Source organism: Hyaena hyaena, unplaced genomic scaffold (genome assembly GCF_003009895.1).
Source record: "Hyaena hyaena isolate Hyena2069 unplaced genomic scaffold, ASM300989v1 scaffold_100, whole genome shotgun sequence".
NCBI classification, from domain to species: domain Eukaryota; kingdom Metazoa; phylum Chordata; class Mammalia; order Carnivora; family Hyaenidae; genus Hyaena; species Hyaena hyaena.
The window spans coordinates 308,599-326,060 of NW_024080732.1; the positions used below are offsets into that span (position 1 = coordinate 308,599).

At 54.8% G+C, this 17,462-nt stretch overlaps 1 protein-coding gene across 1 annotated transcript in view; it reads right to left on the reverse strand.

Annotated features, from left to right (window-relative positions):
* The window catches only part of ANK1 (ankyrin 1), a 216,451-nt gene that overhangs the window by 33,452 nt on the left and 165,537 nt on the right, over positions 1-17,462 (reverse strand). The window contains exons 22-38 of the mRNA XM_039235584.1: positions 17,215-17,287; positions 16,371-16,394; positions 15,417-15,510; positions 14,003-14,081; positions 11,896-11,993; positions 11,575-11,799; positions 10,464-10,618; positions 9,950-10,161; positions 9,161-9,365; positions 8,742-8,838; positions 8,275-8,503; positions 6,991-7,116; positions 6,752-6,871; positions 5,437-5,515; positions 5,082-5,156; positions 3,413-3,544; positions 2,424-2,570 (exon numbers count right to left, since the gene is read on the reverse strand). Of these exons, the coding sequence (XP_039091515.1) occupies positions 2,424-2,570; positions 3,413-3,544; positions 5,082-5,156; positions 5,437-5,515; positions 6,752-6,871; positions 6,991-7,116; positions 8,275-8,503; positions 8,742-8,838; positions 9,161-9,365; positions 9,950-10,161; positions 10,464-10,618; positions 11,575-11,799; positions 11,896-11,993; positions 14,003-14,081; positions 15,417-15,510; positions 16,371-16,394; positions 17,215-17,287 (2,170 nt within the window). The remainder of the gene's footprint in view (positions 1-2,423; positions 2,571-3,412; positions 3,545-5,081; positions 5,157-5,436; positions 5,516-6,751; positions 6,872-6,990; positions 7,117-8,274; positions 8,504-8,741; positions 8,839-9,160; positions 9,366-9,949; positions 10,162-10,463; positions 10,619-11,574; positions 11,800-11,895; positions 11,994-14,002; positions 14,082-15,416; positions 15,511-16,370; positions 16,395-17,214; positions 17,288-17,462) is intronic.

Sequence of the window (17,462 nt, forward strand, 5' to 3'; positions counted from 1 at the left end):
CATAGAAGCCAGTTTAGTGCCAGAAATGGCTGGCCATCTGCTAATGAGTGTCTACTCGGGCCACGGTGGGGAGCATGCGTGCAGGGCACACAGCCTGCGTCCACCAGCAGACCTGCTGAAGAGGGGGCTCTGAAGGGGTGACAGGGCCGCACAGAGAAGCCAGGGAGCACAGAAGCATTCAGTCTGTGACGGTCTAAAAATCAACAAAGCAGGGAGAGGAATCCGTTGAAAACTCAACTTAGATTATGTTCCTCTTTCCCTCCAGAGCCCCCAGCGGCTCTCCATATCTCGCTGCCAGTAAACCCAGTGTCCTGAGGGTCACCTGTAAGGGCTGGCCTCCTGTTGCCCTCTGACCTCTGCGCCTGCCCTCCCTCCCTCCCTCTGTGAGCGCTTTCAAGGATCCCCTCACCTATTACCCGGTTGCTTGACTCTCCAAACAGAAGGGAAGCTCCTCGAGGCGGGAGCGTTAAGGGGAGTTTTGTGTGTGTTTGAGAACTGATTCATCTCCCCTGCCTAGACCAGCGCCTGGCCTGTGGAAGGTGCTCAGAAAGTACTTGCAGACCAACTAAAACAGAGCCCCTTGCCGCCATCACAGAGCACGTAGAGACCCGGTCCCGCAGAGGGATTCTGAACTCTGCTTAGGCCGTTGACCCTCTAGGCCTGACTGGAGTTGTTAAGTCCTGCGGCCAGCGGTAGATTCTTTTTCTTAACTGTAGGGAGAGCACTTAACATGGGATCCACCTTCTTAACATATGCTTAATGGTCGTAACTTCCTTGTTTATACAAGTAATTCTACAGGCCTGTGTCCTCTAGGTACATAATTGGGGCACAGAGAAACGAAACCTTGCAGATTTGACTTGACAGAAACAGCACTGGGCAGATGAAGAAACCCAACCAAGTGATCAGGTATCCCAGAGAAAAGGAGACGCCTCCTGTCACTTGGGTTTCCTGAAGTTTTCAGCATTTCCTCAACTGCCCTCCCTCTCTCCCTCTGTGAGGGCACCGGTCTACTCAGCAGTCCCCACAATGCTCGGGGCCGGTCCCGAGGGACATGGGAGGGGCCACTGTCTTGGAGCCTTTATGCCGGGTCTGAAGAGTGAGAGACAACTCCCCGGGCACTCACACACACTCGTGCACGCGCACACACGCCCTCACACGCGGCCGTGAGACTCGCGGGGAGGAAGGGCTAGGAGTCTTTGGCGACATGCATCTGTGGAGGCGGACGGCTCCTGAGCACCCGGCCGAGGTGGAGACAGTGGAGACAGGCAGTGTGAGAGAATGAGCGGACTAGAGGTCCGGGTGAGGTCAGAGGTAGAAGAGAAACACGACAGGACGCGATCAACAGAGGAGCCCTGCCCCCAGCATGTTCCAGGGGACACAGGGCACGGGAGAGAGAAACGTGTGAGGGGCTTGGCATGCACAGACTCCTCCTGGCAAGAGGAGGCCCCGTGCCCACACTGACCTAGAACTTTCCTGTGCCACGGGCGCCCGCCCAATGCACACACGAGTGCGTGGCTGGGGACGACTGGCAGACTAGCAGCGTGGAAAGCGCAGACAGCACAATGTCGCCGCCCTGGGGGACGCATTTAGGCACCACAGGAAGACAGTTCATAGACTTAAAATGGTTTCTTCAAGGTCTGTAAGGAATCTTAGGAAGCTGATCTAACCTGCTGACTTTAAAGAAGAGGAGACAGCGCCAAAGAGCGGGGCCTCTGTTTGTGCCCAGTGGCTGCAGAGAGACCCCCAGTCCCCTCTCCTACATGCAGGTAGCCATTTGCACTGCTGCTGCAAGGACAATGACACACAGGAGGCTGCTGTGTGGGTGTGGGGGGGGGGGAGGGGCAAAGGCTAGGGGCCGCCGGGCTGCCTCCCAAGGGCCTGGTCACACTGGGGGTCTGTGCCATGCCGAAGCACATTAAAAAGAATGAGAGGAAAGAGATGGGGTGGGAAAAAAGGGAGGGAGAGAAACAGAGAGACCAGACTCAAAGAAAAGAAGCCCAGTTAGCTTTATAGAAGGACTTCTAAAAAACCTGCAGCTTCACCATGTCAGATCTGGGGCCAGAACCTCCATGCCCTTTGCTTCTCTACATGGATTGATTTACGGGTGTGGACACAGGCCCCAAGAGGGTCCACTGGTGGCACAGAACTATGGAGAGCCTCTGGGACACGTAGGGGCGACTCCAGCCCTTCCCTGGGCTGCAGCAGGAGCCTGGAGCCGAGGGAAGTGGGGGGGTGCTCTCTGCACAGGAGTGCTCCCCCATCCCTCTTGCTTGCCTCTGCTCTCAGCAGAGTCCCTCCCAGACAGGCAGTTCGCGGAGACCGAACCTCCCACCAGAGGGAGCGATGGCTTCATCAAGCGCCCTATGCTGGTGCCTGGGAGGTGGCGCCCAGCTCAGCCCCACCTCCTTCCAGGAGACACTCACCATTCATCTGGGAGGGTGACGAAGAGTAGTCCCGGTCCCTGTGCCTCCGGTCGGGCTTCAGGTTGCGGCTCTGTCTGCCCGAGCCCTCCAGCATGTTCACGATCTCACTCCGGTCAATGTTGCGCAGGGCTGCGTACAGATTGTCCACTGCAGGGGGAGAGGGGGAGAAGGGGCGCTGGCCGAGGGGGCTCGAATCCTCTTGGGCAGTGCGGGAATGTTGTGGGGGCGCGGAGAACTAGCAGGGAGGGAAGAGGGGGACAGGGAGAATTTGCTTTCTCAGCACCCCTCCTTTGTCAGAATCAAAAGCACCTGCCTCTGGTGGGGGGGGGGGCGGGCGGATTTTGCTTCAACAGATCTTTTCCAAACCCTAAGGGTGACCGATTGCAAAGCCTGGGAAGACTGTTTTTTGTAACCTGAGGGGAATTCTACAGGAAATGAGAGTGAGGAGAATAGGATAATGTCCTTTAGAGATCCTTTGTCCTTGCCAGTTGATCTGAGATGCAAATGCAGGCACTCAATTTCCTCTTACTGTTTCTGAGATTGGGAATTTAGTTGAGAAAGAGCTGAAAACGGGGAAACAAATCTTCCCTCCAGGTTGGAGAAAAAGGTGTTCCTGCATCGGGCAGGATTTGCTCTGTTCCGAGGGGACAGTCCTCATTTGTCTGAGAAACTCAAGGAGACGTCACATACCCTACGCCTGTGCAGTTGTCTCGTTCTGGTGTGGCTCTAGTCTTATTCGGGGGATGGGGAAAAAGCCAAGGCCAAGACCCTCCTATTCTCTATGACAGGATCACTCAGAGGACCCCAGGACCCTCCTGAGAGGTGTGTGTGTGTGAGAGAGAGGCAGAGACAGAGACAGAGATGGCAAAAGGGATTGGCTCCCAGGGTGAAGATTGCAACTGGAGCTGGAAGGCAGAGCGGCTCTGGTGAAGGGGACATCCTACTCAGGCTTTGCACAGAGAAGGCTTCCTCAGCCTAATGGTACTGACTCTTTGCGTTTTTGCCTTCACGGACGACCCAGAGATTCAACAAGGCTGCGCTCTGCTCCAGCAGGGAGTTGGGGTTCTCCACGCGGATCCTGTTGATGTCCTCAACGCTGAACTGCAGCTCCCGAGCCAGCTCTGCAGGCAAAGAAGGCAGGCTGGGTGTGAGCCGCCGAGCCGGCTCTGGTCCCCAGGCTGGCACCATACAGCTGCGGGCGGGGGAGCTTGAGGAGAGTACTGAGAATTAAAGAACGGTGCCCCCAGGGATTTGCGATTCCTTCTTACCAGGAAGCACTTAGGCAAATAGACACCTACATCTTCGGAGCTCCAGAAAATAGGGCAGGGATAGGAATGCTCAAAAAATCAGTACAGAACAAATGAAGGAATGAATGAATGCCCTTTCCTTTCATCAGTTCACATACTAGATGACGGCTGAGCCTCTCAGCAAGGTCAGTGCTTCTCCAAGGTCACAGCATAAGCTAATGCCCAAGCCGGGAGCGGGCTGAGCTGTGGACACCCACTCCAGTGCCTTCTGTGCCACTAACTTTCCACCAGGAAGCGGTTATCATGGGAATGCTTTCCTGTATTTACACTTCTTCAGGGAAAGGCATTAATTACATTTAAAATGAAAATACAAGCTCCCATCTAAGTGCAAGGCAACGGCACAGAATGTTAGCTTTTTCCCGCCCATTATTTTTATTGTTATTCCTCACAGGTGCTTTGGGAAGGGAGAACAGCCTCAGAGTCTAATTTCAAGGATGAGAAAGACCAGAGGGACAGTGATAGTAAGGATCAGAATACGCATGTACAAGACACACACACACACACACACACACACACACACACACCCAAGAAGCAGCAGCAGGCATTCTTTTTTGGCTCCTGAATTTCTGTTGTAAATTTTTGTCACAGAGCCTTTGAACAAGTTATTGCCAAGGCTTCTGAGTGTCTCTGAAGCCCTGTCCACATGGTGACTGAGTAAAGGAAGTCCATTCCTATAAAAGCTAATATAACAAGGAGGGTTAAGTTATAGGTCCTGTGATTGAGTGAAATGCATTTTGGGCTTTACTTGTATTTTTCCCACACACAGTGTCACCTCAGATGTGAACCACCCTTTTGTTGTGGGACTTCTGGTAGACCTCAGGGACAGCCAGAGATTACAAGTGAATAATTTTGAGACTTGTCTTTTTCTTCCTTCCTTCCCCTCAACAAAGCCAGCCTTCCAGGAAGGGCAACGTGAGTACAGGGAGCAAGAGGCAGGCAGTCATAGAGACAGAGGTTTTTGTTCCTGTGTTTATTTGCTGGCTGGTTTTCCAGAGCTCCGTCACTAACTAGACACACAACTGGAGCCGCTCTATTTAGGTGGGTCTCGGTTTTCCCGTCTGTAAAATGAGGTGAACCAGATCAATTCTAAGGTCTCTTATGATTTCAAAAGTTAATTCTTTCTTATAAAGAAAAACCACGCAGAAAAAGAACAACTGGGCAGAAATGGAGGCGGGCAGGAGCCTACTTTCCACGGTTACCCAAAGGCACTGCTTGGGCAACAAGCTTGTCCAAGACAATCACACCTCAGATGCACAAAGGACGGTAAGAAGGGGTTGCTCATTAGACGCAAGGAGCTGGAGGGGTGTGTGTAGACGAGCAAGGTGCCTTCTGCCCCCAGTCCCCGACTCACCCGCCCAGCTGAGGCCAAGGTGCTCTGATATAATAGCCATCTTCATATCTGCTCGGTCGGTCCCACTGAGAAAACCTAGGGAGAAGCATCGGGTTTCTTTTAACAGCCTCGGCAGGACACAGAGTGGGCAGGTGCAGGTAAATGACCTCGGGTGGATGCTTCGGCCCTGAGCGGACCTCGGTGTACGCTGGCCTGTGAGTGTTCAGTGGTGACTGGGGCCAAAGTCTCCAGGGCTGTGCTCATAATGGGCCAACGAAATTGCGTCTACGCAGAGCTCTTGCAGGGAGGAGGGGGAGTGATGTGACCCACGACCTCCCAGGAAGGCAGTGAGCACGTATCACGAAGGGGTTCATACCCAGTGACGATTCGCTGAGGATGCTGTATCTCAGGGCCAGGGGCGTCAATGTCCTCTTCCTGTCGTCAGGTGTGGCCCCCTGCAGACGAAAGACGAGGAAAGGGTGCTTTGGGCTCGGGGCCACCCCCTCCATGGGAAGCTGCTCGGAGCCTGGGGGCTGCGGGGCGGGCATGACGCCGGTCCTGGCCAACAGCAAGTAGCTCTGTGTCTCTGGGGCCACAACACAAAGGGCAGACGTGTGCCAAGAGGTGGGGGCCAGAGGGAGTGGCGAGAGTCACACACTTTATCACTAATAGTAACAGCGAGCTCACGGGGCCCTGACCACGTGGCAGGCCCTGTCTGATGCTCACAACAGCCCTTAGGCAGGAACTTCCCATCTCATCGCTGAGGGCGCTGAGGCCTAGAGGGTTAAATAACTTGCCTCAGGACGCTCAGCTAATGAGTGGCGGGGCTGGGGTTTGAACTTAAAAACCAGTGTTTCTTTCTGGGTTCCTTTATACTCAAAAGACCTATTTTTGGCACCAGTCCAAGGCTTAGCACCCCAGATATTTGCTCAGCGTGCAGGAAATCCTCTTTTGAAAGAGAAAGTGGGTTCACGTTCGCCCCAGACACTAAAGAGAAATCGAGCCATGACATATGGATGTAACCTTGCTTTCTCCCTAGTTGGGCTAGAAAGGCTGACAATTATAATGACGACAGCAGCCAAACACCAACAAGAACATGGAGACATATGATCCCTCCAAAGTCCCTTGTGCAGCCGTGACTCGGATGCTCTTATAGGTATGGATAAATCAACATACTTGGTCAAGACGCTTTTGCTGAGCTCAAAAATCTGGGTGTTTGCAGTGGCTGAGACACCAGGGCTCTCTTCCCTGAGGGCCTGGCACCCTGGGGAAGATAAGCAAGTATATGACAAAGAGGCCTGCGAAAACCTACCAAACAGCTGGGTCACTGTGAGCCATGTGACACCCAGTTCTAAGCCTCAGAGGCCCCAGACAAGGGGTGCCCAGGTGGACGCGATTTGGGCTCCTTTCTAGCCTTGGAGAATATCCTTGTGGGCTCAAGACCCACAGTGAGAACACGCAGACCGCTGTCTGTCACTGGCACTTGGTCCTAGCCTTGCAGAAAGGGTCAGGGCACACTCTCCCTGCCAGGCCAAGGCCAACTGTCCGGAAGACGGCAGATAGCCTTCAAAGGCAGCTTGGTGACAGGAAGAGGTCCTTGGGAAGCACGCGGCCTTGAGTATGCTTCGGGACCTCCTCGGGAAACCCCACCTCTGGCGAGGGTCCTCATCGTGGTGGGGTGGGCAGCTCACCTTGGTGCAGGGGGGCATGGTGATGTTCAGGTGGCAGAGAATGTGCTGGGTGTCCTCATACTTCATCGCCTTGCGGAGAAATGACAAGGACCCCGCTGGTTCTCGACTGCTGTCCCTCACCTAAATTCGACCACACAAAAGCAAGACTCAGGGGGGTGCTGTTCCAGAGGCCACCAGGCTGGTTGGCTTAGGAGATTTCTGCCTCCCAAACCTCGTAGACCCAGAGGAGAGATCGGCACCTTGACAGGTATGGCCAAACGGTTCTCCCGAAACGACTGGAAGAGGAAACTCCGTTGCTGGGTAGCTTTTTTGACGGGCACCAGGTTGCCAAAGAGCTCCGCGAAAAGAGGCATTCCTTCCAAAACCTGTAGGAGGAAAGCAAATGTCCTGTCCTGCCTTCAGCTGTGGTCATTCCTTTGCCAGATCATACTCATTCTTCGGCATGAAGCACATCCCGCCATTTGTTTTGAAAGAGGATTTGTTTCCAAGGCTGTAATGAGGAAGTCATGCTTACCTCCTTCAGAGTATTTTTTTTTTTAATGTTTATTTTTGAGAGACAGAGAGACAGAGCACGAGTCGGGGAGGGGTGGAGGGAGAGGGAGACACAGAATCTGAAACAGGCTCCAGGCTCTGAGATGTCAGCACAGAGCCTGATGTGGGGTTCAAACTCATGGACTGCGAAATCATGACCTGAGCCGAAGTCGGACCCTCAACTGACTGAGCCACCCAGGTGCCCCCTTACTTCAGAGGATTTTACAATAAGCAGGAATCTTTACCCTGGTTGGTCAGGTTGATCAGGACTACTATCAGAATACTCTGGAATTCCACTAATGTATCAAAATATGGCTTCCCCCCAGAAGCTAGATCTCTTTCCACACCTGTTCTGCAATGTTTAGTTTATGAGACGTGCGAGAAGGACCACGTTATATTGTAAACTCACCCAGTAACATAGGAATCCGTATTGTGTATATAACGCTTTCAACTGAGAAGTTACCATGAACCCATTTGACAATTATGGAAATTGAGGCCCAAAGAGAATAAGTGCTTGGTCTAGTTAGTCCCTGAATCAGGATTAGGGGTAGGGCTCCAGAGTTCCAGCCTTGTGCTTTTCGTTCTGGGCCCTCAGCACCCCAAGAAGTCTCAGAACAGACTCTGAGACCAGACTTTTGGAAAGGTGCCTGGCTTCTTTCATGTTTTGACATGATAAGTCTCCTAGGGTCAGTAATAGGTTCAAATCCAGTCCCCGTTCCTCACCTCGTTTGTCCAGCCGCCCTCCCTGCTTCATTGGGACGTTCCCAGAACCCTGGCATATTGGTAAAACTGTGGGCTCTGGGGTCAGACTACTTGGACAAATCCTTCTTCTACCCTCTACTTGGTCATGTGACCTTGGGCAGGTTACTTAGCCTCTCTCAGCCCCGGTGCCCTCATCTGTGAACCGGGGATGAGAAAAGCACACACAGGTATGAGGACCAGGGGAGACTATGCTAGTCAAGCACTTCTCACAGTACATCCAGCCCTGGTACCTCTATGTCCCTGCTCCGAGCCACCTCGATGAAGTTCTCATGCTGCTCCAGGGTCTTGTCCACTTTATCGTCCGTCATGCAGTAGCAGCGGAGGCGCCCTTCCCGGGGGTCATTCATCTTGGCAAAAATGACAAACTTGGCCATGTAGGGCACCGCGGTGAGCTCCTTGTAAAGCAGGGTGGCGAAGTTGACAGCCTCAGCAGTCCGAGGACAGTCCGACAGCCAAAACCTAAAAAGAGAGGGCTGATTATAAGCACGTTCCTACGTGCCGGATGGAGCGCCTCATGTCCGCGCAAACAGAAGGAGCCCGTAAGCCATGCGGACGGCTGCAGCGGTGGTCAGGGTGGGGGTTTCTGTGTGGGAAAGGGCTGCGGGGGGCACTGAGGCTCGAGCCCAGGGTGGGCGGGTCGAGGCATGGGGATGAGGCCCGAGCAGGGGCAGCGCTGACCCCTCGGTGCGGGGCTCACCTGGCAGAGACGTTGGTGGTGAAGGCAGCACACTCGTTGGCATACACGAGCTTGGTTGTCCCTGTTATGTCCTCCCACTGGGCTTGGTCTGTTCCTCCTACAACAGGGGCAGAGGCGGGCCGGGGGACAGCGTTCAGGGGGCAGACACACAGCTTGCCCAGATGCCAAGGGCTGAGCAAGGAGGGGCAGAGCCGGGCAGGTCTGTGTGGCCCAGAGCACACCTCTTCTCTCATGCTCTCCCCCTCCTTGAGCTATTCCGCGGAGGACTCCCCCTCGCGCTCCCTTCGCTCCCTTCAAAGAGCACATGGCCGAGGGAAGCCAAAGCAGGGTGACGGCTGGCTTCCCCTTCTCCTGTCTCCCCTTAACGTGGCCAGGAGGAGCCGCTGCTGCCCCGAAGATGGAACAGGGCCACGTCTCACCAGTGACACTGCAGAGCAGGCGCAGGCTGGTGGTGTCCCCCTCCCCGCTGTCCCTCGGGTTGTCCGTCCAGGAAGGAGGGAGTGGGATCCGAAGGCCGATGGGGCGGTAGAACTTCCGGCGCCGTGGCTCCACGGTGACGATGGGGCTGAAGGTGGCCTGGTTGCCCAGGAGTTTGGTGACGAGCTCATCAGGCACAGGCTGGGCCTGCGAGGTGGCAAGGGCGGGCACTCAGCCTCGAGCAGCAGAGGGGCTCGTTCACGAGGGGCAGAGTGTCCCCAAAGGGAGAGCAGGCTGTTCACGCAGAGGGCAAAGGCTCCCGGGGGCGGGGGTCCTTCCATTGTTGCACCACGCGGATCTGTTTTGCTGCGCACAGGCCCGTCCCAGGGCTGACGTCACTGCTCAGCTCTCTTTCTGGAGCCCTTCCTCCCCCTCCCCTGCTGCCCCCTATTCTCTGGCCGGCACCACCCTTGCTCACCATTGGTTACCCCTCCAGGACGCCCTGTGGAATTCTCTCCCATTGCGCGCGTGCACGTGCCAGCCTTGTGGTTTAATGCGACATCTGGGGCTTCCTGCCACTTACCAGGGAGGGCCCACTCTATCCCACTCAGCCACCTTTCTTCTGAGCTTTCAAGTCACATCTCTAACTGAGATTTTAAGGCATTGGACAAAAGTGGGGGATGTGCTAGGGAAGAGGCTCGTCCTTCAGGGCGCCTTGAATTCCTCCCACCGTCCACGAACTCTGAGTTGGGGGGGATGTCCCAACTGGCGAGGAGGGAGGGCTGTGTCACCTGCAGAGCCAGCTTCACTCTCTTGGTGACGGCATTTTCTGGGAACGTTGCCTGCACCAGAGGGACCAGCTTGCTCTTCAGAAAGCCCCCTTCAGGGCCGATGGTGTCGTAGTCCTGGCAGAGCCGTGACATGATCACGAAGTACAAGGGGAAGTCGGTGGTGATGATGCGGCAGACCCTCTTCTTCTCCAGCTCCTCCAGACTCCCCAGCTCTGGAATCACACGGCACGATGCCACCCGCCCCGGTCGTGCCGTCAGGCCGGCTGCAGGCTCGACCACTGTGTCCCCAGAGCCTCCTCACCCCTGGCTCCTGATGTTCGCCCCTCCCCAGGCACCCAGCCGCACCCCCTCAGCTGCCCCAGGGACCTGGAACTGGACCCGATGGGGCCAGCCCCGTTCTCTCTGGCCGTCCCAAACTCCGGGTAGCCGCAACAACCCACCCCAAAATTGCAAGCTCCAGTCCCACCTTCTGGAAGGAGGACGCCCTGCTCTGGGATCCCCGGGGTCCCGTTACCTTCGTCCATCCCGTTGAGGATCTGATCCAGGTAGCTTTCTCCGTAGCGGCTCTTGTGTTCTTTCCACACGGAGCCGTTTTCACTGCGCAGCACCACGAGCTCACGGTCCCCACGGCCATGGGAGGCAAAGTGGGGAATCTCCACGATCACAGGGCTGAGGGGACGGAGCAGATGGGGGCCGAGTGTGTGGATGTGGGCGTGAATGCCCGCGGGCGGGTGGCGGGGCACGGGGAGGAAAGAACAAGAGAAGGGGGGGCAGTCGGTCCCTGCCTGGCGGAAGGCGGGACCCTGCAGCCAGAGCGAGGCCCCACCTCGGGGCAGGTCCCGACAGGGGAGTAGACAGACCCTCCTCGGGCCCCTCACTCCCTGCCAGGCCCCAGAGGAACACCAAGCACCCGATCCAACGTACCCTCATAGGGGGGCTCTCGTGCCACGGTCACATAGCAGATGCTCAGCCGAGTAACCCAGCCCTTGGACGTGGCCCTGGTGACCCTGCCAGACAGCCCTAGGTATCCCGAGGCACCGACCCCCTCCAAGCCCCCGCTTTCTCCTCTCTCCAACGGTGATAAAGACCTTTGCTTCAGAGGTAGGCTTTGCTGACTACACTTAAAAACGAAAATGAACACAAAAGCACTCTGCAGGCTGCTTTCCAGGAGTGGACAGAGGCTCAGAGGTAGGGGACAGGAGGCGGACAAAGGCAGGAAGGCTGGGCTTCCTGGAAGAGACCTGTCCCACCAAAGCTCAGGTAAAAGCCCCCTCTGCTTCACTCTGGAGCCCATTAATCTTGTCCTTGGGGACCCCAAGGTAGGCAGCCCTGTCTTCTCAGTCGCCTTCTCTAGTGTCATACAGGGTTTGAGAGGAGTCAGCCCCCCACCCCCACCGGGCTGTAGACTCCTGAGTCTGGGAGATGGGGACTAAAAGCTGCGGGTTCTGTCACTCAGGACAGCGGAGAGACAAGATGGCATGGCGCCCGGGCGGGGCGCCTGCTCGGCCCTGCGGCTGGGGCGGTTCTGGGCGGTTGCTGCTGAGGCGGCAGCGACGGCCCAGCAGGGCAGGGGCAGATTAGGGACACGTGCTGCACATGCACGTCCGGTGGGAGTGACCTCTCACCTTAAGAACTGGGCCCCCGTGGGTCCCAGTGCAATGATCCTGCTGGCCAGGCCCTCCTCCTCGGCCAGCGGGGGCGGCGTGCTCAGCTTCTGGGGCTTGACCAGGCGGCAGGTGATCCGAGTTGGGGCGGCGCACGTCCGGGGCGGGATCACCACCCGCAGGCCATTGTGCCGGCTCCCCCTCATGGAGCCTCCCCGGGCGTCCACCATGAAGCTCACCAAAAACCTACGGCACAGGCAGATCCACGTTGGGCTTCTGCACGCCTTCTCTGAGGCGGGGCGAGCGAGGGCCCTGAGCTCGTGAGTCACAGGGGTCACTCACCCTGTGTGGACGGGGCTGGCCACTGGGCTGATGTTGTCTGAGGTCTCTGTGGCCGGGCTGCTGGGGATGAGGGAGTCTTCGTCATACTCCTTAGACGCCTGAGGAGGAGAGAAAGGCCAATGGTCCCATCACTTCCTGGGCCACAGGAGCTAGTTTTGGCCAGGCCGGTGTTGTTCTGGGCTGGGGAGGCTCAGGAGCATCTTGTTGCCAGAAAGCAAGAGACCCAATGGAGGCAGAAATCCTGCACACTCACCACCGACCCCTTTTGGACACAGCTTTCCTGGAGTCTAAAGGGAGGCATAGACTTCTTCCTACATCATGGCTTCTCCTTGGCTCCTTTTGGGTCCTATGTCCACTGCACAAACTGCAGACTTACCTACTGTCTCCTCCAGCCCTGCTCCAAGGTGAGACCTCTGCTCTAGGGAGCTCACTTTTCACAGACGTGGTCCTGGAGCCTGCACCGTCACCTACTAGCTGCTTAGCCCTGGGCAAGGCACAGGAGGGGAACGGGGCACATCTTACCCTTGGGGGGCTTCCTCCCTCATCTGCAAATGGGACAGTCCCTGCCCCTCAGTGACACTGTAGCTGCAGAGACATGGGGCTGCCTCGCATGGGGCACTGCATATCACAAGCACGAAAGCTAGCAGGGTCTGAATCTGGCTTTCCTCCCAAGTCCCCTCTCACTCCCACAGGTCCTGACACCCCTGTCTTTCTCCTTTGCTGGCCTGGTCCACCCCCCATCACACACTGCCTCCTACATGAAGCTTTCCCGCTACTCTAATCCAGGATCCAGGAGGCTTCACACAACACAATCAGGTACGGGGACACTGGCTCTTCCCGCAATCTGTGTGAACTGGCCTCATGTATGGGAGCCCACCCTTCCCAGCTGGTCCATATGCTCCTAGGGGGGCGGGCTGGGGTCCCCCAGTGCTCCTATGTGGAGCCCTGTGAAGGGTGCACAGTAAGAATCCAGGAATGCCCACTGACTTGAGTTCATGACTTTAGCAAGGAGTTGAAGAGAATGGGTTGGTCAAGGAACAAGAGGACACAGGTTGACACGGTGACTTTCCTATCGTCTTTGGCAGCATCCAGCATAGCTGTACCACGACCATATTTGACCGTATCTCCCAAATGCCTCCCGTGAGTGACTCCAGTATCATGGCACCATGACGTACCCTAGCATGGAATGGCTGACTTCACAGCTGGCTTGTCCCTGCATGCCACCCTTGGGTCCAGCGCTATGGCTGCTGCTTTCAGGCATCTAGCCCTTCGGTGGCAGAGGGAAAGACCAGCCTCGGCTGGAAAACAGGCCATGCCCAGCTCAGTTATCAGGCTTCAGGGCAATCATTTCCAACCTCCAAACACCACACTGCTTTTTATCCTAGAAAATCCCCTTGGCTTGGAGGTGGTGGGGGGAGTGCCAGATATCAAAACATTAAATTAAGGGGAATTAAATTGTTTGAAACCATCCCACTGTTTTTTGGGGACGGATTCAGGTGGCACCCAGGGAAGCCACAAAACAGGGGACTGAGCAAGAGTGCTGCCTGGGAACAGCTCTCTCTGACATCCCTTTCTATCTGTGTTGGTATTTTAAGCTCTTGATAATCCCTTGAGGAAGGGGAGGCAGAAACTGCTCCTCTCTCTAATGGATGTGAAAGAAAGGAATTCCGTGAGCATGCCTGCAGCTCAGCCTCGGCTCCCTCTCCAGCTCTGTGACCCCACTGCCCAAGGGTGGGGGGTGGGGGTGAGGGGTGAGTGCAGAGAGCCTGGACACAGGGGGCGTGGCCATGAGGACACAGGCTTTGGAGCCAGAATTTCTGGCATCAGTTCTCAGCCTCACCGGTGACTGGATGGACTAGCGGAATGGTGTTTTACACACCCTTGGGCTCTCTGAGACACGTATCATTAATATCTTGGATAATAAGAACTCTGGCAGCACAGGGGACTGCCAAGGACACGTGGAAGCCTGGATCTAAGGGCCTAGTAAATGCTACAGGCTTTTTCATTCCTAGTTCTTATGGTACCGCAGATCATTTCAAAACCATCGCTGTCCCGGGGGTACCCGCTCTCCGTGGATGGGAACAAAAAAAGAAAAGGAGCTTCTTACCTGTTCTGGCTCCTCAGATCTGATCACCACTGTCTCGGGCGTGACACAAGGGATCCTTGGGATGGCTGGAGATTCCACCCTAGACGCCCAGAACACGGGGAAATCAGAGGCATGATCCTTCTGAGTAGCTCCTGTCTGCCACGGGAGGCCCGGTGAAACACCTCCGTACCCCCCAACAACCTAACCTACCTGCCCCCTTGCCACAAGCTGAAGTGCACATCACACAAGCAATACAACTCGGCATCACACACTGCCCAGCCTCTTCCCCTCTTCCCCTCGCCTCCAAGCCTTTCCTGAGGCCCAGCTTCCCTTCACAAGCCAGGTGAAGGGGCTGCTTCCTGCACCATCTCACACTTTTCACCTGTTTCTCCCCTGCTCCTGTTGATAGGATCCTCACTCTGGCCTTAGCATCTTATCCTGCACTGCTCTGTGACCTCTTGGGGTGTGTGCACGTGTGTGTTTTAATTTTTTTAAATGTTTGTTTATTTTTGAGAGAGACAGAGATAGAGCATGAGTGGGGGAGGGGCAGGAAGCAAGAGAAGGAGACAGAATCTGAAACAGGCTCCAGGCTCGAGCTGTCAGCACAGAGCCCTACGCGGGGCTCGAACTTGGAAATGGTGAGATCACGACCTGAGCCAAAGTAGGAAGCTTAACTGACTGAGCCACCCAGGCGGCCCTTGGAGTGTGTTTTGATCCCATCAAATAAATTGGTAGGTTCTTTATGGGTGCAAGTCTTGTACTTCTGACTGATGTAAATACTAATGATTTTGAGTTTTGAGATTCATATTTTATACAGTAAATACTCATTGATGAAATAACCCTGGGGCTTCACTTCTGGCCGTTTCAGTGGCCTGTTTCGTGTGAGCCCTGGGACTAAGCTGGCGCACGTCTGTCTTTTCAGAAAACACTGAGGACTCAGTGTTTCTACAAGGTTGTCGCGGTTAGGTGTATTCACCAAATCTCTGTGTGCTGATGTACCCACGTGGGAATAATTCATAGCACCCCAAGGTGGTGGGGGTGGGGGGATGTGTTCCAGGCAGACAAACCCTTCATGGGTTTCTCTAAGGTGCCGTGCTGACAGACGGCCGCGGTCAGTGTGTGAGCTCAGCTTGGCAACAGTTGTGAATATGAATCTTCCTCAGTAGACTTTTCTAGAGAGAAGCTGGGAGTGCAGGAGAAGGAGGGGCTGAGTAGGAGACAGAGAGGGAGGCGGAAAGTTGGGAGCAGGGACACTGGAAGAGGAAGAGAGGCACCTGCCGGAGGACAGCATGCAGTGGGAGGTCCCTGGAGCACAGGGCACAGGGCTCGCTGATCCAAAGGTACCGGACCCACAGTCTAGACTTTTCCCTCCTGGGGAACCCCTCCGCCCTGAGCTCGGGCCGGCCCGCCCGTCCGCGGTGTGTGCACTCCTTACACTTGGTCTAGCTTCGGCACAAAATCCAGCAGCTCCTTCTCTTCATCGATATCTCTGGAATCCGGCTTCTCAGCCTTGGAGACGAGTTCTTCCCCTGAAACCACACAAAGTCTACATGAGGGACAGGATGGGCGTTTCCTCTTTCTATTTAAATCGTGCTTTCCTGCTCCTCCTCTCCATGCTGGCCCCTGAGGGGCAGAGCAAGGCCCTTGCTGCTCCAAGGGGACCACTAACAACGTCTTGGGTCAGTCCCGTTCCTCCAGCCTGGAGGCACAGAGCAGGGCAGCCAGCTCCCAACAGCTTAGTCGCAGAAGACAAAAAATACAGCCAGAAAGGACTTCCTTGGCTTGAACAAGCTCCACTTCTAAGCAGCTCTTGGTGGGGATGCGGGCGCCAAAGAAAAGAGTTGATTCTGTCCTTTGCCACACCACACGCTAAGGAAGAGTAAACTACAATGGGACTGATCCCATTCGTTTTGAAGGGCTCTAGGGTTTTGTTTTGTTTTTTTTTAATCATGGCAGCTGAAACCTTATTATTTCCTAAGTCTATTATAAAGAGGTTCAAACTACATCTGCAGCCCAGACTTCCTCTTTGTTTCTCTCTCTTTGCCTGAACCGGAGCGGGAGCCCTCGACCTTGCGGTGTCATTTACTGTCACTTAGCAGTGAGCGTCCTGGCTCTGTGATCTGGAGCTGACAGAATGAAATAACAACAGCTCATGCAGTTATGATCACAAACACGGTGGCATGGGCACAGACACGGAAATGGACAGGCAGGAGCTACCCGCCCGGGCATGGATCTTACGGGTGTAAATCTCCTGTTATAGTCAAGCTCCTGGCTCCAGATTGTTAGCCATCGGAGGAGGGTGGAAAGCAGGGATGGATTAGTGAGAGCTGGGATTGCTTAGGGTGAAATGCGTGAGAAAGGACCACAGGGAACAGAAAGTGTTTCATACCCATGATAGTTATATGAGCAGTTCCTGGAAAGCAAAGAAGAGCCAAGTTTAAGAAAGGAAAGGATTGAAGTCAGTTACTGCAAGAGGCATATTATTAACGGGGACATGAAGGGAGCCTTAATCATCTCGCCGACACAGTTATAACACCAGGGGCTGCAGAGATAATCCAGACCAACCCTGTGATTGTGCGTCACAAGGGCTCGGGCTCCCCTCACACTTAAGTGAGGAGACAAGACAGGCTTATGTGGGGCAGGAAATATACTACAAACACTCCATGGTTCACAGAAGTTGAAACTATAGTGATTTCATAATAATGGTTGCACCCAAAGCAAAATGACCCACTATGTGGCCAGAGGAGTAGCTTATTAAAAAAAATTCTTACAGATTTAAAATAAACAGCTTGTTACGTGCTCAAAGCACAAGGAAAGTATCAGGCAGAATTTTATTGTAGTTCTTAATGGCCCCGAGAGTTGATCTGAGCAGAATCATACTCCATGCATAATAGGCGAACACACATAATACTTAGGAAACTTCAAGGAATTTTGTATTTTAACTCTGAGACGTAGATTTTTTCCTAAAATTACACTAAAGGAATATTTTTGATCACAGACAACTTCATTAAAAAGCAGTTCTCTCTGGCTTTGATACAGTCCCGCAGAACACGTGTGTGTGTGTGTGTGTGTGTGTGTGTGTGTGTGTGCGCGCGCGCGCCTGCGCGCGCGCTTAAGGGCCCTCGAGTGTTCTATAGCAGGTACCAGGAGGCACGCAGGGTGGGAGGGTCTTAGCCCCGTGTATTCCCTTCGGTCTGACTTTCCCCGGACTTTTTGTTAATCCCAGACGTTACCTTCATCTTCAGAGACATCCAGGATCTCATCTACCGTCTCAGGGAAACTCAGCCGGTGCTTGTCACTGGCTAACTGAAAGAAAAAGCAGAGAATTCAACCCAAATAGAACAGTAGGCCCTTTCACCGAATTCAGCAGGAAGGAGGCGGAAAAGAAGCTTTGTCTTAAACGACGGGAAGCAAAGCTGATCGGCCCTTCTGCCCAAAGCTGAGGTCTGGGCGAGGGGATAAACAGGAAATGCCAGCTTCC